Source organism: Rattus norvegicus, chromosome 19, assembly GCF_021556685.1.
Source record: "Rattus norvegicus strain SHRSP/BbbUtx chromosome 19, alternate assembly SHRSP_T2T, whole genome shotgun sequence".
Classification (NCBI taxonomy): domain Eukaryota; kingdom Metazoa; phylum Chordata; class Mammalia; order Rodentia; family Muridae; genus Rattus; species Rattus norvegicus.
This window is the reverse complement of record NC_141552.1, coordinates 61,679,172-61,703,922: the sequence shown is the minus strand read 5'-3', so window position 1 is coordinate 61,703,922 and position 24,751 is coordinate 61,679,172. Positions and strand designations below refer to the sequence as shown.

General features: G+C 45.0%; 1 protein-coding gene across 2 annotated transcripts in view; it reads right to left on the bottom strand.

Moving 5' to 3' along the window:
- Cdh13 (cadherin 13) overlaps positions 1-24,751 on the bottom strand; it is a 1,039,744-nt gene that overhangs the window by 807,606 nt on the left and 207,387 nt on the right. For both annotated transcript variants that reach the window (XR_015643278.1, NM_138889.2), the window contains 1 exon segment: positions 8,490-8,601. Coding sequence is in view for 1 of the 2 variants with exons in the window: in NM_138889.2 (NP_620244.1) it covers positions 8,490-8,601 (112 nt within the window). In the remaining variant the exon portion in view is untranslated.

The window sequence follows — 24,751 nt, the reverse complement described above, 5'->3', positions numbered from 1 at the left end:
TTTTGTTTCTTTTTCCTTTTTCCAGTTTTCTATTTTCCAATGTCAAATAGTGGGATGACCTTAGATTACTTTTAAGACTTTTATATTATCTCTCTATTATCTCTCCCTCCCCCTCCCTCTTCCTCCACCCCCCTCCCTCCTCCCACTGCTCTCCGGATTGGAGTGGAGGCCCTTGGTGAATGAGGTCTTAGCACAGCAATGGGGGGTGGTTCTCTCCTACCACCTTGTGGGTTCAGGGGATCAAATTCAAGTCTGCAGGTACTCGCTGAGCCACCCTGCTGATCCTGGGAGGGGGAGGGGGAGGCAGTTGGTGGAGAAAATCTATGCTTAGAAACTTAGAGATTAGAGATTTAAAAATTAAAATTCCCAATGGGATGACAAATTCTTTAATGCAATCACAGTGAGGGGCCAATCAGGGCACACCTGAGGGGCAGTTAGTTGAAGGCCTAGCAGTGAGATACCTTTGGCCGTGATGTATTTTAGTCTTTCTGCTGCTTAAAAAAGTTAGGCTGGGAGAGCTCTACCCACTTCAATGTCCCTCACAGGACATGGCCTCTTCTTCTGTTCCTGTATTTCCTGTTCTTCATAGTAAAGCTGAGGAACCGTGTCCACTAGAAGGTTCTAGAAGCCTTTCTCTGTAGCTCTTCCTTGTGTGTGACTGAGAGTTCCTTCCTTCATCAACAGTCATTTAATTATGATCTCCTAGTTATGATGTAGTTAGCATTGTGAGCATCTTGATAAACATTAATTGGCTGATTACAAGATCTCTATAAATACATGGATGGGAGGGAATGAAGACAGTTGATGCCATTCTTACAGAAACACTATTCACATGGGGAGATCCTTGTCACTCCCCAAAATACACTCAATGGTAGGATAGTGAGAAGATGTGAGTACCACCAGAGAAACTTCCCTTGGCGTATTATGACTGCTTAAAACAAAGACAACACTCGAACCTTCGACCTTTCTCAGCTCTCCTAGTGCTGCAGACCCGATGGCCTTAAGTCATCCCACTGGTCATCCATTCTCTCAGCACTTAAGTCTAACTTAGGAATATGGAGGATGGCCATGAGATAGAGATCTCAGAAATTCCCTAGAGGTCTTCACCATCCAGAATGAGAGGATATGGACAGATAAAAGCCTAGGCCAGGGAAGTCTCAGCAGGGAGGCACCTTCCGCCAGCCAGGTTAGAAGGCTCTTCTATTTGTCACAGCACCACAGAAAGTTTTACAGCAGGATCAAGGGGGCCTTTGCCTGGACATTTCATTCACCGACTGTGTGCTCCCCAAGTTAGGACACAAAGCACCTCTCCCTTCACTTTTTCATTAATTGCCTTCATTTTTCAAGCTCCTTATTTGATTTATAGTCAATTAAAAACATGCTGAAAAGCCACGGCTCATGTGAGTTAAGTGCAAATGTGATTAATGTCACACCACTGACTCCCTGGATGACCTGGCAGCTGACCAAGGCCAGTGCTATGGTGGCATGACCGGGGAGCATCTGGGTGAAGGGTACCTATGGGGATGGTGGGAAGCCAGGAGCGGAGGGGGACACAGGAAACATGTCCTGGCATCAATCCAAAGTCATGAAAGAGAGTCGCTTTTTCTATATCATAAACGAAGATTGAATTTAGCTGTGGGTGTTTTAAAAAAAACTGCTGCAGAAGCTCTTTCTTCCTCCAAGGATGATAAAACAATGGAGAAATTAAATGGCAAAATTCCTTAAGCTTCACCATCAACATTCAACAATGAGTCACTACATAGGAGGCTGAGGAAGGCCAGTGCCTCAGAGTTTTAAAGTCAGATCTTGAGTCTAGCAGAGGTAAGAGATAGCAGCTTGAGTCAACTGCTTCACCTAGTTCCGCCTCAGGTGCTCTCATCTAGAAAATGGCCACACAAGAATTACACTCCTCAAAGGGCTGTTGCCAGATTCCTAGGGATTCTTGATAGCTTGAGACCAAACAGAAAGTGAGCTCTCAGGACTAGAATGAGTGTCCTGGTCAGCATGGCCAATACCCTGTGTCTCCACAGCCATCTCTAAAGTACACAACCTGTCACATTGTCAGAAGTGGCTGATCTTCCCTCAGTGTCACTTTCTGTGTGGCTTCAGGGGTTTAACCTAACAGGGGTAATACGGGGATGAGAAACAGATGGACACTTCCATGCATAGAAAGCTGCGATTCTGTGCTCGCTCGGATGAATGTACCAACTTGGTACCCAGAAAGTTAGTTTGTTTAATATATATAATTATTATATGTTTTAATATATTATATACTAAAATGCTTAATATAGTATATACAAAAATTTTAATATATATTTATATGATTATATATAAAAAGTTAAGAACAAAAAGGGATCTACTTCCAACATTGAAGAACACAAGTTTCTCTTAAAACATACATAGTTCCTGAAGGTGTTCAATATATTTATCAAAGCATTATATTTTATCAAAGCAATATATATATGAGGCTTCATACACACACACATACATACATACATTATATATATATGTATATATATATATATATATATATATATATATATATGAAGCAAGTGAGGAGGCAGGTTCATTGTATTAACTGGAGGAGGTAAGTTAGCTAATCTCAGTAGGCATTCTCTCAGACTGTAGTCATCCCTGCCAATATTCACACTTGGACCGGAGGAAGGCTTTGCCATTGCTCTGAGCCTCACCTGGGGAAGGCTTTTCTATTCCCATTGGGCTGAGGTACTAGGGTTCTTGACATGGACATGCTCATGTCAATAGCCACACAGTCACCCAGGACTTGCTCTGCTCCCCACATCTTCACACCGGTATGTGACTCTCTGTGAAGAAATCTCTAAGGGTTATCCTTGCCTCCCAAGAAAAATTAATACATTGAACTCCAGAACAACAGCAGGAAAGCTAAGGGCAAAAAAGGGATCTAAGCATATCAAAGGATAATTTATTCAAAGATTGGATGTCTTTTCCTTTTCCTTTCCCTTACTCTCTCTTCTCTCTATTGATGACAAACTGACCTTTTAAGAGACAATTCTGCATAGGAGCAAATGATAGTAAGGTCTTTTCTACCTCTTCTTCGATAATATTTGACCACAAATTGACAAAAAGTTAAATATGGCGCTATCCATGTAAGATTAAGAAGAAAGAATTTGACTCCATCATGAAGATTCAGTGCCCCGGGACTGCTGCCACACATGGTCCTTCAGCCCTTCTGATTTCCAGGGTGTCTGTGCTCTGTGTCTGGTCATAGATTCCCAGTTTAGAGGGTCCTTTAAACTATCTGAAGCCTGTGAGTGACAACAGTAATAGTAACAGTGGTGTTGACAGCAGCTCCTGTCTATGCACAGCTATGCTCTATGTTAACTCCCCCACCATTGCTGAGCCAGTTCTGGCTGTGGCTATGCTTGTGTTTTCTACAGAAATGAGCCCGTTCACACTCGGAGCACTCAAAGAGCTCACTCACTCTGAGACAACTGGTGTACAACTGCATGGAGCATTAATGCATAGTCAGTGGATGCTTAAATCTATGTCATCTTAACGAACATATCCCTGGAGTCCATCTCTGTTTTGACCCTCAAGAAGGGTGGGCTTTGCCTTGGATATTTCCAAGAAGGGGTACGGAAGACAGATTGCTAAGTGGAAAGTGCTTTCTGCTAAAACTAAAGGTGCGTGTCTTGACTTTCCTTCTTAAATGGACCAAATCTTCTCCAGGGACTCTAGTTTCCTCCTGAGAAAGTTGCTGGAGTTCTTTCATTTGCTTTTTATTATTTGTTTTAAATGGAATAATATGATCTTGTCAGCATCTGCATAGTGATGGCTCCCAGCCTCCCTTGCAGCATCTGCATAGTGATGGCTCCCAGCCTCTCTTGCAGCTAAGTTGACTACCATGCCCAAGTCTGCTGATCTATCAGAGTAGAAATGGCACACATTTCTTTCAATCTAAGATAGTTAAAAATCTTGGGTAACATACTTTCAAACCCTCTTTCTTGACCTCCATTCTGGCTATACAGCTGGAAGGAAAGTCACCTAAATAAGCACCCTGACCTGTATCTATGTGACCTCACTATGTGAGGTCACTGGGTTGCTCAATGCCTCAGCCTTACCACAGCCTTTTCCGCTAGGGATGCAGGGTCTTGATTAGCAGTGTGATTACACATTGTATTGTAGGTACACTTCAGTGCGGGAATCATTCTCTGTGTATCTTTGTGTTTGGTTTGTGTGTGTATGCATTAGGAGACATAAACAATAAAGGATAGAAATATGAAGAATACGGTCCTTGTACTGGTTGGGTGACCAAATAGCATGTCCATTCTGGATGCTGGACACTGGACATACCTATTAGCAGAGGCTGGGGCAATCACAAATATGATTTCTCCTTCAGAACTCAATGAGTTCTGTGGAGATCTCTGTGGTGTGCGGAAGTCAGCTCTGTCTGAGCTGACTGTGAACAAGGCAGGATATTGCACTCGGTAATTTGGTGTTTCCATCCTGGTTAGACACCTGGACAGCTACCCCACTGAGCCCCCTTCTAACTGCATTTCCCTTTTCCTTGTACTTCTCATCGGACACTGAGAATAACCCCTCTTTCAAGACTGAGATGAAACCAAGAAAGTTTTGTCCGAGCCCTGGTGAGTCAGGGGATTTGCATCCCACTCAGAGACTCAGAGGAGGAGTACTGCTGGGTACATGACAAGAGAGAGTGGATGCCGTGTTTTGATCCCAGCAGCTTGTTGGAAAATGGCCCTTTAAAGAAGAAAGCAGGTCTAGTTAGCAGTAAGGGGAGCAGAATAAAGAGTTATTTGGATGTGAGGGAAATAAAAGGCTTTGGAACAACTGAAGGGAGCGTTGTATTACAGTAGCAGTGAATAAAATATTAAGGAAATGAAAGGAGTGGGGTGACCCATTAGGAACAGTTAAAGCAGGAAAAGGCAACTCACCAGGAAGCGAGGAGGAAGATGAAAAAGGATAAAAGGAAATGGCGCTGTCAGAACAAAGAAAGCAGGAATCCTGGCCCAGAATAAACACTCCCAGAACCCTGGACAGCCAAGCAACAGCTGTGAATGCAAGCCCGGGAGATGAGCAGATGAGTTTCACCATGAGGTAAAGGGCCAACACTTCCAGACAACTTCGTCCAGTCCTATGGCATGGGGTCGATTAGTGAGTGGATTGTGCTGTACTCTGCCTTTGGAATGTAAAAATTCACAAGGACTTATAACCAAACTTTCTTTCTTTCTTTCTTTCTTTCTTTCTTTCTTTCCTTTCCTTTCCTTTTCTTTCTTTCTTCCTTCCTTCCTTCCTTTCTTCCTTTCTCTCTCTCCTTCTCTTCCCCCTCTCTCCCTCTCCCCCCTCTCTCTTCCCCTCTCCCCTGCCCCCCTCTCTCTAGAGCTCTCTGTGTTTGTGTGAATGTGTGTGTGTCTGTGTGTGTCTGTGTGTGTGTGTGTATCTGTGTATGTATCTGTGTCTGTGTGTGTCTGTGCCTGTGTGTTTGTGTTTGTGTGTGTGTGTGTGTCTGTGTGTGTGTGTGTCTGTGTGTGTGTGTGTGTGTGTTATGGCACATGTGTGAAAGCTGGAGGACAATGTATAGGAGGCAGCTCTCTGCTTCCCCTACATGGACCTTGAGGACCGATCCCAGGTCCTCAGGCTTGGCAGAGGATGCTTTACCTACTGAGTAACCATGCTGGCCTCTAACCAGATTTCCCAACTATTACAAACACAGCAAACATACAAACCACAGATGTCATGAACAGGCCCAGGCTATCGCTCACCTACCTTTTCATAACCTCTGGCGCCCAGACAACGTCAGCTTCTATTTCTACATCGCAAACCACTTCATTTACCTTTAAAAATGTAAATTCCTGTACCCAAGCTTTCCCCCCTAACTTTCTGGCTCCGTTCAACTTTCATTTTTCATTCATCATCCAGGTGTTAGTTCTTGCTAGTGAATGCACCTCTCAGGTTGGCCCTTCACACTTCTTCAGAGACAAGGGGTTTGTGTTTAATCTTCTGAGATGCATGCAAGGGACAAAGAGATGGTTTTGGGAGTTAAGAGCACATTCTGCTCCCCCACCCCCACTAGGACCTGAGTTTGTCTCCAAGCACCCAGGCCAGGTGGCTCATGAATAGCTTCCCTCTGTGGTGGTTCTCAACCTGTGGGTCACCACCCCTTCGGGGGCCAAATGACCCTTTCACAGAAATTGCCTAGGAACCTCAAAAAAAAAGCACATATATTGACATTATGGTTCATAACAGTAGCAAAATTAAAGTTATGAAGGAGTAACAAAGATAACTTTATGGTGTGGGTCACCACCCATGAGGAACTGTATGAAAGGGTTGCAGCATTGAGAACCACTGCTCCAGTGGATCTGATACCCTTTTCTGGCCTGAGAGGACAAACATGAACAATTAATTAAAAATAAATCTTTTAAATTGTAAAGAAAAAACTGATAAAGAGTAAGAAGAGAGACTGGAAGTAGCTGGAAAAATACTGGTAAAATATTAAAGGGGCATTTCCATTTAATATTTCAAGCTTTGACTTCCTTTTTGGGTGGAATAGACCAGCCATCGCTCCTCTTGGAGACTCAAGTTTGTCCAAGCAGTTTCTAACGGGCATTCTCCAGTCTCCACAGACCTTCCCTGCCTAGACACAGTTAACCTCAGCCACAGACTGCGCTCGGAAGAAACTCTATTCACTGCCACCTTGAGGTGAGTTTGCTTTAACCAAACAGTGCTTCTCATTGTGTCTTAGTAACAAATGTGGACAAATGGTTTCACTGAAAGGGCTAATCACATTCTGCTGACCCAACATCTCATGCACAAACATGGCCAATTCCTGCATCACCGAATTTCCCCGAATGTGTTGTCCTAGATGGCGAGCCTAGGCTCATCTAGCATTTAGCAGCTTCCGCAGGCACAAGGGCCATAACCAAGTTAATGACTGAGAGGATTAGGACGATGCACACACACAGACGCCCCTCGGATATCGGAATGTACGGCATGCTGCAGTTTGAATTAAAAAGACCCCCTAAACTAGGATTGTTCCCAGCTTCTTGGTGGCGAATTGAAAGCTGTTTGGTGTCATGAGGATTACGGAAGCAATCACATTTATGGGCCTGCTTTGCATAGCAGCTCTATTAATTTCCATATTGATTTCCATATTGAAGGTAGCTTTGCATTTCCCAACATATGAGCCTTGGGGCCATTTGGCATAATCACTTGGTACAAACAAGAAAGAACGCAAGGGGCAGAGATGGACAAACAGACACAGAGACAGACACGGAGGTGAGGGAAGAGGGGAGCCAGGATGTTCATCATCCATCGAGGTCTACTTGAAATATATTGACTCTCATCAGCACAGAAATCAAAGAGCAAATGAGTGTTTCTGGTGGCCTGACCCAGAGTCACCCTCTGAGATACAGGTTACTAGGAAATTGTACGTTGGGATCCACATCCTTTGTACCTTGTCATTAGACCCTAATTGCTGAGATGATCTCATTGGTGTTGGAGAGACCCCCATATCTATACAGCTCAGCGATACAGATAGCACCTACTGTCCTCGCAGAGGGTCAGAGTTCATTGTCCAGCATTCACACATGGCAAATCACAACCATATTCAGCTCTATTCCGGATCAAATGTGTTCTCTGGGTCTTTTCGGGCATCTGAGCTCATGTGCATACAGTCGCGCACACACCAGTGTAGCCATGGGATTAAAAATAAATATCCAAAATGGAAATAAGTAAGTAAATAAATAAATAAATAAATGGTGCTCAAAAGTCTATGATGATTGGTCAGGTCCACCACCGATTTCAGACTCTATCATGTAAAACCTGCACCTGCTCTCCATTTACCTCCATGATTTTGATCTCTTAGAGGTAAGATAATACAATATTGGTGTTAAGTACAGTGGAAGATCATAACCAGATCTGAGCGATGCACCTTTTCCGGAAATCAATTGGAATTTCCGGGGGGGGGGGAGATTTGAGTTTAATCCACAGAAGCGGCAGAAAAGATTTGAATCTTTTTCAAAAAAACCATCTTATCAGCTTTAAGAACAAGAGTTTTTGATTCCTATATCTACAAATTCCCAGCCGCCAGTACCCGGCCCTCACCGCGACTTTGATACAATGTTATACATGAGAAAGAATGGGCAGAGCAGCCATCTGTAAGAAGGCCATGGTTTTACTCTGGGATCTGCCCTGTGACGCTGGATTTCATTCCCTCCACATAGTGCAGAATCACCCTGGAGGTTGTGGTTCCCCTTTTCTAGATGTGAGGCGGAAAGGCTCATTGGAGATAAAATACTGAGAAGAGACACATGTCGTGTATTAATCCTCAAGCTAGCAAGTCTGTCATTTGAAAGCATCCACCCAGCGGCCACGCAGTGACATAAGGAATGTGAACAGAAAGCACGAGGAGGTCCAACGCCCTGAGATGCGTTACACGCAGCAGAGAGGGTCCACATGAGTGGGCCCAAGGTATTTCTGGGATAGCTTACAGTTTAGGACCGGCTGGTCCTCGATGAATTCGGCAGGCTGGTGGATGTGTAGCACTTTCTGCTGGAATCCGGGGGTGCAGTCCAAATCACCTGCAGATGTTACCAGGAGCACCTGAGGAAAGGAAGTGATCAATATTTTAACCGCAGCTATCATGTTTGCCCCGCTGACGTCTTCCTCCCTTTTAACGAAACCTACAACCTTTAGAAATGAGCTGAGGTTTTTAACTTCATTTCCCCAAAGGAAGAAGCAAGTCGCTGCACCTCTCACGCCTGCCAACCGCTCATTTTTGGCAATGAGGTTTGTTTTTTTTTTTTTTTTTTTTTTTTTTTTGGAAGATGCAAAACCAGAAACAGCTGCTGCGACTTCCATTAAATCTAAGTGAAAGAAATACTGTTGTAAAAGTTTTACACCTGCTAAGAATCTCACTACGGTCGCCATGTGTGAAATTTCATTACAGAAACTGTCTATTTCCAGAGCTGCCTGAGTGAGAACGGGCTTCATGTTCATACATGCAGAGGAACAATGTCATCTCCAAAGGGGGGGGGGGGGACAGACCTTTCCCACTGGAGTAACTTCTAGAAGTATTTCAAGACCTATTGGATCTTGACCCTGCTCTATCATGGTGGTCATGAACCATAGGGTAGCCACTAGACACCCACAATGTAGCTGACCCAAAACTGAGACACTGTTGGGTATGTTATCATCAACTTGACACAAAACAGGGTCACCCAGCTAGAAGGAACCTCAGCTAAGGAACGGCCTCCATCAGGACAGCCTGCGGACAAGTCTGTGACGTACTGTCTTGATTGATAATGGATGTGTGAGTGGGAGGGTCCCGCCCACCGTGGTTTGTGCCACCATTGGGCAGGCGATCCTAGCTTAGCAAGCTATGAGGAGCAAGCGGGTCAGCAACGTTCCTCCATGGCTTCTTCCCTGCTCCTGCTGGAGTTCCTTTCCTTGGCATCTCTCGATGATGTGCTGTGATCTGGATTTGTAAGACAAACATATGTTTTCCTCCCCAAGTTACTTTTGGTCATAGTGTTTAACAAGCCACACACAGAACGTAAACTATGATAATAATTTTATATCAAATATGCATTGAACTGACTTTTTTTTGTTTTTCTATATGGTTGCTAAATACAAGTGGTGCTGTTTATAATTAATTTCACCAGTTTCTTTTCACTTTTGAAACTTTGGCTACCCCCCCAAAAATATAAAATGTACAATTCTTTCCAAGGCTTTGCTTTTGTTCTTGGGATTTCTTGCTTTCCATCATTCAGAACAAACAAAAACGAAGCCTGGGGTATACGGATGTAAAGCACTTCTTCCCAGACATGGCGTGCAATTGCAGGTTTGGAAATAGAAAGCTTAAATGATTTCCCTACCCAAGAGACACTTATCAGACTGGATCCACCAACTTGAATGTGTGTATACAGGGGAAAGAGGATGGAGGGGGAGGAGTTACATGGCTCATAAAATGACATACTAGGAGCCTCACAGGGGACTTGAGGTCTCTCATCTGGGAGGATAAGTAAATGACTACCATCGTTAAGAAGGGAGAGGCTCTTCTTGTGTGTCACGTGCTCCTGTAAGTCATCCCAATCATTCTCACCGGCTCACCAAGTCACCCTTGAGTGGGATCTGTGAGTGACCCATGTGGGATTAATAGGCATTTGTTCATAACTCCCCAGAAATCACTTACATGCTCTGGGATATGAAAATGCACGATGCCCTCTGAAGCAAGTCTAACTTAGATAAAACTGGACTTTAACATACAAAACCAGACTTAATATCTATAAGCAGAGGCTATCATCTTCAGGAAGAGAGGCTTGACGGGGTGCCCATCTGTTCACACCAAGTGTCTACCTCACTCATTGGCCTGCATCTTAGCTTCAAAAGCAAAGCTGCCATGTTTGAGCCCTTCCCACGTGGCGAGTACAGTGTTAAGCTCACTGTGAACATAATCTGGGTTAGTCTCTCTGGCAGCCTCATGTTGTACAGTCAGCTAAACCTGTAGGAAGTAAGGAGCTGTGCCTGAGCTCTACACAGGGATGGGTGGAGTCGGGATCTGAACATGAATGTTATTGTCCTCTGATCTGGAAAGCTCCTTACTCATTCTTGACCCTTAGACCTTCCTGCTAGGCTATAGAGCAGCAGTTCTCAATCTATAGGTCACACCTCTTGGGGGTAGGAGTCGGGTATATTAGGTATCCTATATATTAGCCATTTACAATACAATTTACAACAGTAGCAGAATTACAGTTATGAAGTAGCAACAAGATGATTTTATGGTTGGAGGGGTCAGAGGGAGTCACCACAACAGGTAGAACCGCTTTAAAAGGTCACACACTAGGAAGGTTGAGAACCACTGCCATAGAGATTTTGTTTCGTTTCAGTGTCCTAAGCTTAGCTTTCCAGAAAGCATAAAAGGCTTCTCTGATCTGAGCTGAAATTACCAGCACTGAGTCCTCGGAACATAATCTCCTCAGGGACAGCCAGTCCATGATGGTAGAGGAGGGAAATTAGTTCACACAACCCAGCCCTCTGTCCTTCAAGATAGCTGCAAAGTGTGTGATCCGCCTCCCACCTGGAAATCACTCTAGTTGTGTGCCACCGGAGGGTGTCTGCTTCATAATTCAGTTTCCGCTAACCACCTCCTCTCTTTGGCTGACTTCCCCACCCCCATCTTTCTTTACCTGAGACCCCCAAAGATTTGCACTCAGCAACTTCGACTCAGCAATTGCTCTTAAAGAAACTGAACTCTGAAACCAGACCTTGAATTCTTAACCAGAGCACATCAGCATCGAAGCAAAGGAATTTTCTTCCCTACCAGCTAACACCAAACAATATACAAAAGGTTGGCTGCTGAGGAAGTGGGGGAGGGTCCTTTGAATGCCAGCCCTCTGAAAAGCACTGAACCCCAAGGAATAGGAGCACGAATCAATCTCAGGGGGTTGGTGGTATGGTCAGGCTGAGCCACTTCAGAGGAGCTAGGGTGGAGAAGTCACCACCTTGCCTGCTGTCATCTTTCTCACAGTAGGCAGAAGGACACCAGAGTTCAGTGTGCATACAGGTCTGCCTGTAAGTGTCCCTGTATCCAGAGGCTGGGCTTTTGTTTGATGCCTTCTGAAGCCATCATAGAGCTGACATCCTAAGTGGTACATCTGCAGAATGCAGACTCGGAGCTCAGAATAATTTGCCGGCATTGTTGCGAGCAGAAAATCTATAACCGGCTAATGCTAATTCAGTTAAACAGAAATGGGCAAAGGTCGCACCTTCTGCCAGCGATTATACGTTAACCTTCTAATTGGCTAATTCTGCCCTCAAATCCCAGACCAGTCAACCAGTCACCCCAGACATATTGAGGAAGGCACAATTTCCCTGGGGACACTAAGCTAATCATCCAGGAGGGAGAGATTCTGGTTAGGTCAAGGAACAGTAATTTCTGCCTGAGTCTCTGAGTTTTCTATGCTCAGTCCCTTCCCTGGTTCCTCGACAGTGTCTGTTCAATATACTTCTAGAATTCTAAAAGAAAAATCAACTGTTTCCAGCTGCTAACTCCCCAGGAAGAATTGGAGCAGTGGGAGACATCTGTTTAGTCTCTGTGGATTTGGGGGTCAGTTTATCCACCAGTTGAAAATTAAATAGCTTGTGTCCTACTCAGGGTTTCTATTGCTGCCATGAGATACCATGACCCAAAAACAACTTGGGGAGGAAAGGGTTTATTCAGCTTACACTTCCACATCACTGTTCCTTATCAAAAGAAGTCAGGACTAGAACTCAAGCAGGAGGCAGGAGCTGATGCAGAGGCCATGAAGGAGTGCTGCTTACTGGCTTGCTTCTCATGGCTTGCTCAGCCTGCTTTTGTATAGAACCCAGGTCTACTTGCCCAGAGATGGCCACACTCATGATGGACTGGGCCATCCCCCATCAATCACTAAGAAAATGCCCTCCAAGCTTGTCTACAGCCCAACCTTATGGAGGTATTGTCTCAACTGAGGCTCCCGCCATTCCAGTGACTCTAGCTTGTGTCAAGTGGACATAAAACTAGTCAGCAGAGCTTGTAAAATAAAATAAGTGGGACCTGCTATGCAAAGGGGGTGGCTTATCAAGGTCAAAGTGCCACATCAGGTATTCCTATTTATTGATGCCCTGGATTCATTAAAGTCTGTTGTGTGCACATGGCTGAGTGTATTAATTTTGTTGTTGATGTTGTTGCTGTTGTTGTTTCTATTGCTATGATAAGACACTGACTAGTCAAAAGAAGCTTGAGTGAAGATATGGTTTCTTTGACTTATAGGTCGCAGTCCCTTATTTAGGGGAGTCAACACAGGAACTGAAAGCAGGAACTGAAGCAGAGACCAGGAAGGAAGGCAGCTTTCTCAAACAGCTCAGGACCATCTGCCCAGGGGTATCACTGTCTGCAATGGGCTGGACCCTCTCACATCAATTATTAATCAAGAACATGTCTCACAGACAAGCCCACAGGACCATCTAATGAAGACAATTCCCCAGCCGAGGGTCCCTTCTCCCAGGTAACTCTAGTTGGTACCAAATGGACAAACACTAACCAGCCCAGCCAGGGACTTGTAGCATTTCAGACAGTCTAGCATTTCAGAGTGTGGTCACAGGGGCCATTTTCCCTGTTCAAATCTGGGTGGCCTTTTGCTGGTGGATTTGGCATGCTTTGGAGATGCTCCACATCTCTGTTTTCTCATCTAGGAAACAGGAGAAGTGAGATGTGTGTGGATCTAACAGGATGATTCCTAGAATGTAATTAGGTAAGCGCTCCCCACCACAAGATGGTCGATAGATGTTAACTATCCCAGTACTATGGTCCAGAAAAGGAGAAAGGCATCAGCAGGTCCTCATTTAAAGAACTGACAAACTAAAATGAAAATCTAAGTTGAAAGGAAAGCATGATGTCCTTCAGGATATTTCAAAGCCAGGCAGAGGAGGGTCTAACCTCATCTAGGGACCTCAAGCAAATCCATCTACTGAGAAGGAATGGTCTGCCTTGAACTTGGGCCTAAAGTGATGTTGGGTAAATGGAAAGAAGGCAACACTTTTTTTCTTCACCTTGTATATGTGGGGTCTGTGTGTGCATGTATGCGTGTTTGGGTGTGTGTGGACACGTGTGTGCCCGTGCCTGTGAGGGCCTGGGGTTGACATTGAGTATCTTCCTCAGTCTCTCTCTAACGCATGTGATGAGGCTGAATCTCGCTTGGATCCAGCGCTCACGACAACTAGTCTCACTAGTGAACTTGTTCCTGTGGCCCAATCTCTGCCTTCTGTGTGCTGGGATTACAGCTGGCCCCAGCACCCACCTGGCTTTTATGTGCATCCTGGGATCTGAACTGTGGTCTCCAACCTTGAGCAGAATATGCCTCCCCTGCTGAGACCCCTCCCCATCCCAGGACTTCTTTAATCCAATACACCCTGCTTGCAAATGAATCATTTGTCTCTCTACTGGGGCTCTGACATACCTTAAAATCACAAAAGTGCACTTACAGAAGAATCCAGATTAACGGCACCTCCCAAAGCTGAATGTCTCACTGCCCAGTGATGATAGAATGTTCTAGTGAACTGCCCGAATTCTCAGAACCCAAACCTGTATCTGCAGGCGATCTTGTCATAAACTCCCCAGCCTCCAACCACAGTCTGATTAAGTGTGGGGCAGGTCGTGGACCGTCATCCCTTAATGTTGCAAGAATTAACACCTGGCCTTCCTCCCGAGCCAGCTCAGCCTTTCTCCAACATGAATCAAAGTCATTGGCAGAAGGATCCCACCTGGACAGACCGTTCCCCACACCCTCCGGAGCTTTGCCAAGCAGAACCTGCGAGCACTCCAAGTACATCATTATGACCACGGCAATAACGGTCTTCTGATGTGGCTCATGTGCTCGTTTATGCATTAGTGCTCACTGCGCATCAACAATAGGTGCGGATACATCGCTGTGAGCATGGCAACTATCGGGTTTTATAATCACCAAAGGATACCCATTATTTGAAAATTACCATCAGTCAGCTCTGGAAGCAGATTCATGTCCTAGGAAGACAATAACCATGGGTTTGTGCTACACGGTTCAGTACAAATCCTAACTCTATTTCCGGAGTCCACTGAGTGAGCCACCTGTGCCTCAGTTTCTTCAGATGGAGAATGGGGGTTGTGGGGAGTGAGGGTCTGTTGCTGTTGTTCTGGAGACTGATTGAGGAGATTTTTGCAGAGAGGACAGAGACACACCAATTGCTCACACGTCTTCATTGTTATCCTTGCATATTACATTTAAATGAATGCATTTATAATTCACTGCTGTCCCCAGGGCAGTCGGGAACAGATGTCATTAAAATCCCACTTATTGCAACTTTTGTAGCCCCGTATCCTTCAAGGTGGTGTTGGCTCAGAGCTCTGTCCTCCCTTCAAAGGTCCACTGCCCTGAACTCATCCACCAGCACCAAGAGTAGGTCACGAGGTCATCAGGTTTTGAGGTCATCAGGTCATAAGGTCATCAGTTCATCCTCTTCATACATGGCTTCCCTTTTTCCAGATGGCGCAAACATTAACGTCCTCTCTTTAGAAAGGGGTGGGTATGTTTACCCTGACAGGTACTGCTTTAAGAGCCTAGCCAATTCTGAAGCTTCCTTCCAGAGAAAGGGTTTTATTCTCTGTCGATGTCTGTTTGCCCGCCCCTCCTCTGTCCTTGTTGTATGTGTGATGGATGGTCCATCTTAATTGTTAATTGGTTGAGATTTGGAATCACCATGGGAAAAAAATCTGGACCCTTCTATAAGGGATAATCTAGATTAGATAGATGTGGGAAGAAACCCCCCTAAATACTGGTGGGGCTATTCCACTGAATGGGGTCCCGCCGAAGAGGGGAAGAAAGAGAAAGCAAGCTGAGCACCATCTCTCTTGGCTCCCTGACTACAGACACAACGTGAGCAGACGCCATACACTCCTGAGGTCATGACTTCCCCACTGTGATGGGCTCTACCCTCAAAACTATGAGCCAAAATGAACGCGTCTCCCTTAAGTTACATTCTGTCCTAGCAGAACAAGAGACGTAGGCGTTTGTCACCTGGCAGCATACAGGGTCTGCGGATGTGACTAGAGAAGACTGAATGGAGTGTGTCATAAAGCATAGTCCTCATTCGCCTAGAGAGGACTTCTCAAGGCTGTCCCTATAGTACTATATCACTATGCCTGGCTCCCACCCTCAGGCTCCCTGGTGCTCTCCCCTGGACGTCCAAGTATCTGAGATGCCCACTTGAGCGCTAGACTTAAGACACTGACTCCTGAGTCAAGAACCCTCCATGCTGCGAGTCTCTAGACGCACATCATAAAGGTGCGCGCACCTTGGGCTTTTGGCTACATTGCAAGATTTCTGGCCGGAAATCAATGGCTCACACAATGAGCACAGGCTTGCCATCACTAAAGTGTCCCATAGGATCTCTTCATCTATCAGTGAAAAACAGAGGAAGGAGAAATCCGTGACGTCAGCATGGTCCAGTAGAAAGAAGACCGACTTAAGTCCACATGCAGGACACAGGCATCCAGGGGAGGTGGCTAGAAGGAGCAGCCATATCACTGTGACCCAGTTCTTTGAGGTCCATGGGTGTCTAACCAGAGCTCGCCTAGCTGGTGGCGCAGTGAGCAGGCACAGAACCTGGACAAACGAGAGCGTTCACGCCCCAGGTTCTGCAGACATGGTCCAGAGACCAGTGGGAAATAGCAAGCCGGAAAGAGTCAGCTTATCACATCACCCCTAAGCAGCATAAATACAAAGGAACTGACAGCCACAAATAATGATCTCACGGACTGTGAACAGCCTCGGATCTCATCTTCCCTTAAGCCGTTTCTCCAATGTTATTGTTCCAGACAAAGCTGTTCGGGTCTCTCAGCACTGTTTTTCTAGTAGTGACTAACCAGTGTTTCCTATTAGCCTGGATGGACAGGTGCTTTCTCTCTGGCACAAAACACCTCTGGTTTGTTCTCATCAGACTGGCTTTGCTGCAACCAGTTTAGAGCGGCTTAGCCTAGTCGGGAAGAGAGCCTGCCATCTCTGTCTTTGACTCGCAGGATGCAAAAAAAAAAAAAAAAAACCCAGCAGAGCACTGTACTCTGATTGAGTCTTTATCCTGCCAAACACCAAAAGCCCAGAGTCTGGGAAGGGTTTAAAAAAGCCCACTATCCACTGACAGCCTAAGAAGACAGCGTTCCCAAGATGCTCATGTGCACACTCACACATGCTCGCACACCTAAGTTTCCATTATTGACACTCTGCTGGAGTCTAACTTCCCCAAAACGTTCTTGGTGTTTTAAAGCTGCAGCGATACTAGTAGCTGCCATCTTCCTGGCTGTTAAGGCAACAGATATTTAGAAATGATGTTGGCGTTCCCGTGGGGAGACGAGCCTGAGTGTGCTTCTTTGCACACTCTGGTGAGTTCTGTGGGTATTTGCATGCCCAATTGGCAGCCGACAACCTAGACCTCATTTCTAATCGAATGTGTTGGACAGATTTTTCTCAAGGGTTAAGAGTGGACTGTTAAAAGTCTGGAGAAGAATGAGGCCAGAAGCTGAACTAATACAAGTCTGCGTTCTGGCCATGTGGCCGTTTCTGTGGCTTTTAGAAAATGGCTTTACCAGGTCGTCTGTCTGTATTGTCTTTGGGAGGTGTGAACATGGTACTTGTGGTACCCAGTAGGTAATATGTGGGAAATACAAAAAACTAGGGACCCCTTCCCTAAAATGACATCATCCTGGTGCCTATGTCCTGAGAATATGTCCAGCTACACCACACGCAGGGGTCCAGGTTGAATAGCAGTTGGTTTTAAAGCAAAGCGCTTATCTCGCTCGGTAGATGAGGAAGGGTCAGAACAAACTCAAGGATCTTTGACAAAATAAGAGTTAAATCAGCAGATGTGAGTGCGGGAAGTGAAGGCAGAGGGAGGCCGTACAAGAGGAATTGGAGCCATCTTGATGACAGGAAGCACAGGAGAAGGGAAATGAAGTAGCACAAGAGGATTCTTCCCAGAAAGCCTCCAGGGGGTTTGCTCCCCAACACCAGCAGTGATCGTCTAAATGCCTCTCACCTGAGCAGTGACAGGCAGCCATGCTTCCCTTCTGATCTGCCCTTGTGAGTTCACTACTTCATCTGATAACCTCTGGGGCTTTTTGTTTGTTCGTTTCTTCTCTTGAGACAGGGTTTCTTGTAGTCCAGCTTGGCCTCAAATACTCACTATGAAGTCAAGAGTGACCTAAACTTATGATCCCCCTGCCTCAAACTCCTGAGGGCTGGGGTTGAAATATGTGTTGCAATGCCCGGTTCTATGTGGTCACACAAAGATACATTTCCAGACCCTTTGAATTTCATATTTATGCATTCATTCACTCATTCATTCATGATTGAAGCTAAGAACCCTTGCATGCTATGTCATTTCTGTACTCCTGTGTTATATTTCGTCCTTAGTCAGTTTTTTAAAAACTTTATTACGTCCAAGTTTTCTGGGTCAGATATTAGAGACTGAGCAACAGACAGCATCCTTAAACTTATTGTCTGGGAGGAGAGGAAGACACACATAATTAATATAATGTAATAAATCGTGTTTCACTTCCTAGGGAATCAGCCAGTAGTTGAAGGTAAAGCTACTTGAGCCGAGACAATGTAGGTTCTAATCCCAGTCTTGCCACTTAGTTGCTGTATGTTCAACTCCTCTGTGCCTCAGTTTCTCCACCTGCACAGTAAACAAATGAATCTACCTATTTAGGTCTTGAGGCCCTCTGATAAAAAGGAGAGAGACTGGCTTCCTGATCGCGCCCCATGGGACGACGACTGTTACTTGTGCCCGTAACTTGTAACTCGTACAAGAGGGGACAGAAAGAAAGGAGAAGAAATAACACACTTCTTAGATGAGAGAAAGAGACTTGGACCACATCACAGATAAGGCCACGTTGGGAAAAAAAACAAAACAAAACAAAACAAAACAAAACAACCAAAAACCAAAACCAAAAACAAAACTAAAACCAAAAACAAAAACAACCAAAAAAACCCCAAAACAAAACAAACAAACAAAAAAAGCCGACTTGAAATTTTTCAAGTGGCAAACCATGAGGAGGAATGTTTCATGTCAGAGGGTTGGTGAGTGTAAATACCATGCTGCCAATTCAAGAGATGACAGGACCTCGCCAGCGGGAATAACAAGCTACCGGTTGTTTTCAAGATTATTTGAAGGTGTTTTGTTGTCTCCAAATGGGATTGAATTGATGAAGCTTGTCTGCCTCAAACCCAGCCAGAAGCAATTCGGTCAAATCAGTTTTTGTCTAAAGAGAATTAACTCTTTCTGTTTAAGGTTCCAGGATTAATCAAGCGAGCTCAAAAGGAAAACCCAACAGGGAGATAAGTATCCGTTTGCCTTGGTGCATTTGAAGAAAAACTAGGCACCATGCCTGCCTGGTGTTAGCGTTTGACAGCTTCTGGATCTATCCTGGAATTTGGGAAGATAAATCAATAGTGCCATTAGTCAAATAAAACCTGCATCCCAGAGTCCCCCGGTGAGGTCTTGGTGATCCCCGGTGGTCTCAAAGTTTGACTGACAATTAATGAGTTCAGAGGACATTTCAGAATTTTTCTCCCCTCTGCATTATGCTCTAAGGCAGGGTAATAGCTAAATTCAAGGGCAAGCAGAGGTTGGGCATAATGAGAGTCACTCTTTAGAAATAGCCCTCCATCTGTGGAAAAGGATTCTTGCCTTTGTCCAGAGAGATAATTCTGGGTTAAGATCCAAAGTGCCCATGGAAGGAAACCTGCCAGACTCCAGTAGTGATGAGAATTTGCCAGGCACCCAGGTTACTATGATTCTCTTCCCCTCTCCTACCTTCCTCTCCCGTTCTTTCACCGCTGATTCCTGGACCATCTCCCAGAGAAATCCCTATATCTAATCCCCATGTCAGACTTAATATTTATATCTATGTTGTGGCAACACACCACAGTCTCAACTGATTGGAAACCACTTCATTGTCATCCAGTCACAAGGTCTACGGTGTGTCCACAGGCTTCCCTCAACGTGGGACAACCTGTGTCCTTCTCCTTCCTAGCTCAGCCACTGACGTCCATGGTTCGAGGCCTCCCTCTTCCTTCTTTTAAGCCATTAGAACATCCCCATCATCTCTGGTTTTCTTTCTTTCTCTCTGTCACCACATTGGCTTTCTGCATCTCGCTGTTACCTGGCTCCCTTGATAAAGACTCTTGCGGTTAATCTTACTTCCCCAGGTCATGCAGATGGTACCCATACACTCCGTGAAGTAGGACGTGAGGATATATAGCCATGGCTGTTGGTTAGCCTAGGATCCATGAAGCGCTCATGTGAGGGGAAGCAAAGTTCGATAAAGAGGTCTGTACAGGTTTGAATTATCCACGATAGCAAGCATTGGCAACTCAGCAATGTCTATAGTCGCCAAGGGATGAACTTTGGGTATGCCTATGCCAAGCATACAAATCAATCAATCTCTCTCTCTCTCTCTCTCCCTCCCTCTCTCTCTCCCCCCTGCCTTCCTCCCTCTCCTTCCCCCACCCTCTCCCCTCCCCTCCCCTTTCCATTCCCCATCTCTCCTCTCTCCCCTCACTATCTCTTTCCTACCCCTCTCCTCTCTACTCCTTGATTGTGGGTGGTGCCATCTGACCAAGGACTCTTCCACCACGGACTGCTACTCGTACCCTGCTTACCCTGCGAGGCAAAACACATCCTTTCTCCCTTAAGTCCATTTGTCAACTATTTTATCACAACAATAAGACAATTAAGAAAACGTCCTTCCCATCCCTCCCCACGCTGTTTACTGCTGAGATCAGGGGAATCTACAGCAGACCTGAAAGTTGAGAAAAGCCACAAACTCAGACCCAGTGTTGTGTCAATTTAACAACTAAACAACTAGACCCTGACCTTTCCTAGCTTAAAAATAATTATCGTCCCTCCTTGGCCTTGCCGTGAAGTGGAGCATTTTATTCTAACTGTGTGGTGCGTCGCACTTTCCTCTCTGCCAGACATTAGATAAGATGTCAGATCTGTCAACACGCGGGCAGGTTTTTATTAATTATCTTTCAGAGGCAAAGTCCTTTTGGTGATTTATTTTTTTTTCTTCATACGAGGAAAATTCTCCTATTGAACTAAATGTCTATCTTGTTAAATCGCTGTTTTATTTCCCTTGCAGAAAAGTTCTCACTCAAGGAAGTTTCAGAAAAGAAAGAAAGAGACCAGGCCAAGAATGACACCGAAGGCAAAGAGATCTATTTCGTTCCAGCAAAGTCACAACTCTTCCCTTCAGGGTGGAGGAAGAATCTGCATTTCTCTCTTTAGGTCTGACTGGAGCCTGTTTCCTGCCGATTACTCCAATTCTGAAGGGCTCATTCATCGATATAACATTCATCGCGTCCCTGCTTCATATGGGTGCTAAGTACAAGTCAGTAAGGCACAGTCCACAACTCTGAGGAACACAAGTGACAATAGGAATGGCTGGTGCGTACGTAATTACTTTTAGTACCGTGGGGGAGGTGCTGGGGTGTGGAAGCGGGTATGAGGAATTGTTTTAATTTAATTTATTAATTTAAATATTGAACTTAATTTAAATTTATATTAATTTAAACTAAAAATAAAACTAAATTAATTTAAATATTTAAAAGCATTTAAATACTTACATTTGATAGTAAATAAATATTAAAGAAAATATGAAGTAAATTAAAGTAAATATTAAATAATATGTAAATATTTAAGTAAAATGGGGAGAAGGTGGTGGCTATGGAAGCCCTGTCTTAGACCACACCGATGTAGCTTACTTTGCTCATGGACCCTTCTGTTCTTTAAAAAAGATACCTACTAGAAAAGACCAGGCACAGACCCAGAGAAATGAATGGGTACCAACTAGAAGGACTCAGATATCTCAAAACTGAGCCATTGCCAAACAATTCCTGAGGTTCTTGATAAACTTAGTTTAAAGTGAAAAGTTTTGCAAAGATAAGAAGTAATACATTTCCAACTCCAAAGGACTTTGCCTCTGAAAGAAGATTAGTAACCACCTGCCCTGACAGATCTGACATCTTGTCTAATGTTATCCCATTTGCAAAGATAAGAGGCTATACACTTCCTGGGACTTGCTCTGTAGATCAGACTGGCCTCTACCTCATAGAGATTTGTCTGCCTCTGCCTCCCAAGTGCTGGGATTAAAGGCGTGTGCTAGCCTGTTATTCCAGCTATGCAGAAGGCTGAGCCATTAAGATTGCAGGTTCAAGAACGGCTTGAGAATTCTGCCAGAAATTCTGTCTCTAATAAAAAAAAAAAGAAAAGAAAAAGAGTGAATGGATAGAAGGGAGGGAGGGAGGGAGGGAGGGAGGGAGGGATGGAGAGGGAGAGGGGGGGGCTTGGGATATATATAGCTCAGTGATAGAGTAACTGCTTCGCATGTGGGAAGCCCTAGGTTCAAGCGCTAATCCCACAGCATACATACATTTATTAATTAATTAGGTGTCTGCAACATTTTCTTGATTCATATTTGGAAAACAGCAACCCAGATTTCAATATAATGTTTAAATAAAATGTAAATCAGATTCAGCTCTCTAGAGAGCAGTAGATGAGGTCTCCAGCAGGGAGTTGCCCAGGGGAATCCTGTTAATTGTTTAAATCAATTCTGCAAGAAAGAAATGCCTCTCTCTGCTCCTGTACCTGCCCATTTCCGTGGTGTAAATACTATCACTGTGGCAGATTCCAAGCTTCTGAGGTAAAACCACTGAACACTGGTGTCTTAGTTGGGGTTTTTTATTGTGAAGAAACACCATGACCAAAAAGCAAGTTGTAGAGGAAAGGGTCTATTTGACTTACACTTCCAGGTCACAGTCCATCATCGGAGGGAGTCAGGACAGGAACTCAAACAGGGCTAATACCTGGAGGCAGGAGCTGATGCAGAAGCCATGGAGGGTGCTGCTGCTTACTACCTTGCTTCCCATGGCTTGCTCAGCTTGCTCTCTTATAGAGCCCAGGACCACCAGCCCAGGGATGGCTCCACCCAAAATGGGTCTACCCACATTGATCACAAATGAGAAAATGCCTTACTGCTGGATATCCTGGATGCATTTCCTCAACCAAGTCTCCTTCCTCTCTGAGAACTCCAACTTGTGTCAAGTTGACACACAAAACCAGCCAGTTCAACTACTTTGAGGAAAGATGTATACAACTGGCAGCCTAAACGAGCTTTTCCAATAGAACTAGGCGTGCAGAAGCTTACTAAATCTGAACTGTCTAGGCAGTTTTTGGAGGGTCTTTAAGTAGGAACCACAAGGCTGCCTGCTACCCCACAGTGAGATCCTGTAATAGAAAACTGGATTACACTAATATGAGTTTAAAACAGCCTGGAAAACCCATCTACTAATGGGGAAAACGAGATACTACAGTCAGGCTTTAGAGTCAGAGAATTGCCATGAATTCTTGATTCGGGACCACATGTTATTTAAATATTGCTTTTGATGTATTACCTAGAGTCTTAGCTCAAATGATCAGAGATAATCCTGCCTTCTGACATAATTAGGGAGCTGCTGCTGTGCTAAGCTGAGGATAATCAATTTGACCTTGAAAGTTTGTCTACAGTGCCTTACCAATGTTCTGAACATGGTGGAGGCAGCCATGCTGCCCTCTTCCAGGCCAATACCAGCTACAGACTGCGCTCTCCAAGGTCCTGCCCCGACTGAGAGAGACGTCCCTCAAGGCCACAGTATCAGCTAAGTGGCCCTTATTTTCATCTGTAATCTGACCACATTTAAATATCAAGTGTTTCCCTAAAGCGACTGAAGTTTAGACAGCACCGAGGTTAGAAACAGAGAGAGCAATAGTCACCATGTGATTCCCAGAGGAAAGAGCTCCATCGTCGGGTGACTACAGTCTATGTGTCCCCAGAAACAGGAGCCAGTTGCTTTGTGTGTGAGCCCAGTTTGACTTAGGTTCCATATCAAGGAGAGCTGAGGTAGATATCTGTGACTCTGCATGGGTTTTTCTTGTCCCCAGTTCTGTCCATCCATCCACTTATGACCCTTTCTGGCCTCTGTAGGTATCTGGGTTTTCATTGTTGCCTCTTACTACTCCAAAGATAAGAGTGCTCCCTGAGGGCTTGGGAGCTGGCGCCACCATTAAAGCGCTTGCCCTGCAAACAGGAAGACCTGAATTCTATATACCAAACACGATGCACACACATCCCACACATGCATGCAGGCAGGTGCAGGCACAGGCACAGGCGCGCGCGCGCACACACACACACACACACACACACACACACACACACACACACACACCATACCACACCAGGGGTGGTAGCATACATGCACTGGGGAGTTAGAGGCAGACAGATCCTTGGAGTTCATTGGCCAACCAGCCTAAGTATACTTGGTGAGCTCTGGGCCAGTGAGAGACACTGCCTCAAAAGCATGGTGGACAACATCTGAGGAATAATGGCATGGTTGTCCCCTGACCTCCACAAGCATGGGTACGTATACGCACTCATATCGACAGTCTCCCTCCAATGGGATGCTAAGGACTTTTTACACTACAGTAAGCCCATAGCCACCCCCTATCTAAGCCTTCTCTGTTCATACTGAATTTCTTCCAGCTCCCGGGGAATCCTGTATCCACTTACTCTGATACCCATTATTCTTAACATAGCCTAAAGCCCTTCCTGTGTTAACCAATCCGTTCAAGGACACAGACTGGTTAGGGTGATGTAGCCAGCCAGTGTCTTCACCTCCATCCTTTCAATCCCACTGCCCACTAAAAACCAACCAAACAAGGGATATCTGAATATAGGCCACCAAGTCATGAACCCTCCTGCTACCAAGCTACAAGGTGCTCTGCCTACAACCCTGTCTCTTCCTCGACAAGCAAACTTCAGGCAAGTCCTAAGCTGACAAACTTAAAAAGGCCTGAGCGGGAATAGTTTACAAAGAACTTTTGAAACTTATTATTATCATGTCTGCTTCCCGCCAGAAGTTCAATTACCTGAAATTTCATGACTCAGTCGTCTGGATATTTCCAAGCCAAACCAGATTCACACAATATTTCAAAGCTTCAGCTAATCCCACCACTTTCAAAGTCAGCCTGATTCTTCACAGGGAAAAATAGCATATCTTTCCCACAGTAAAAGCTGGAGGAGAAGGGCTCATCTTCAAAAATTACACAGTGCCAAATGCACGAAGGCAAAGGGCCTTCCCACTAGAGTCTCCCTAGGAAGCCG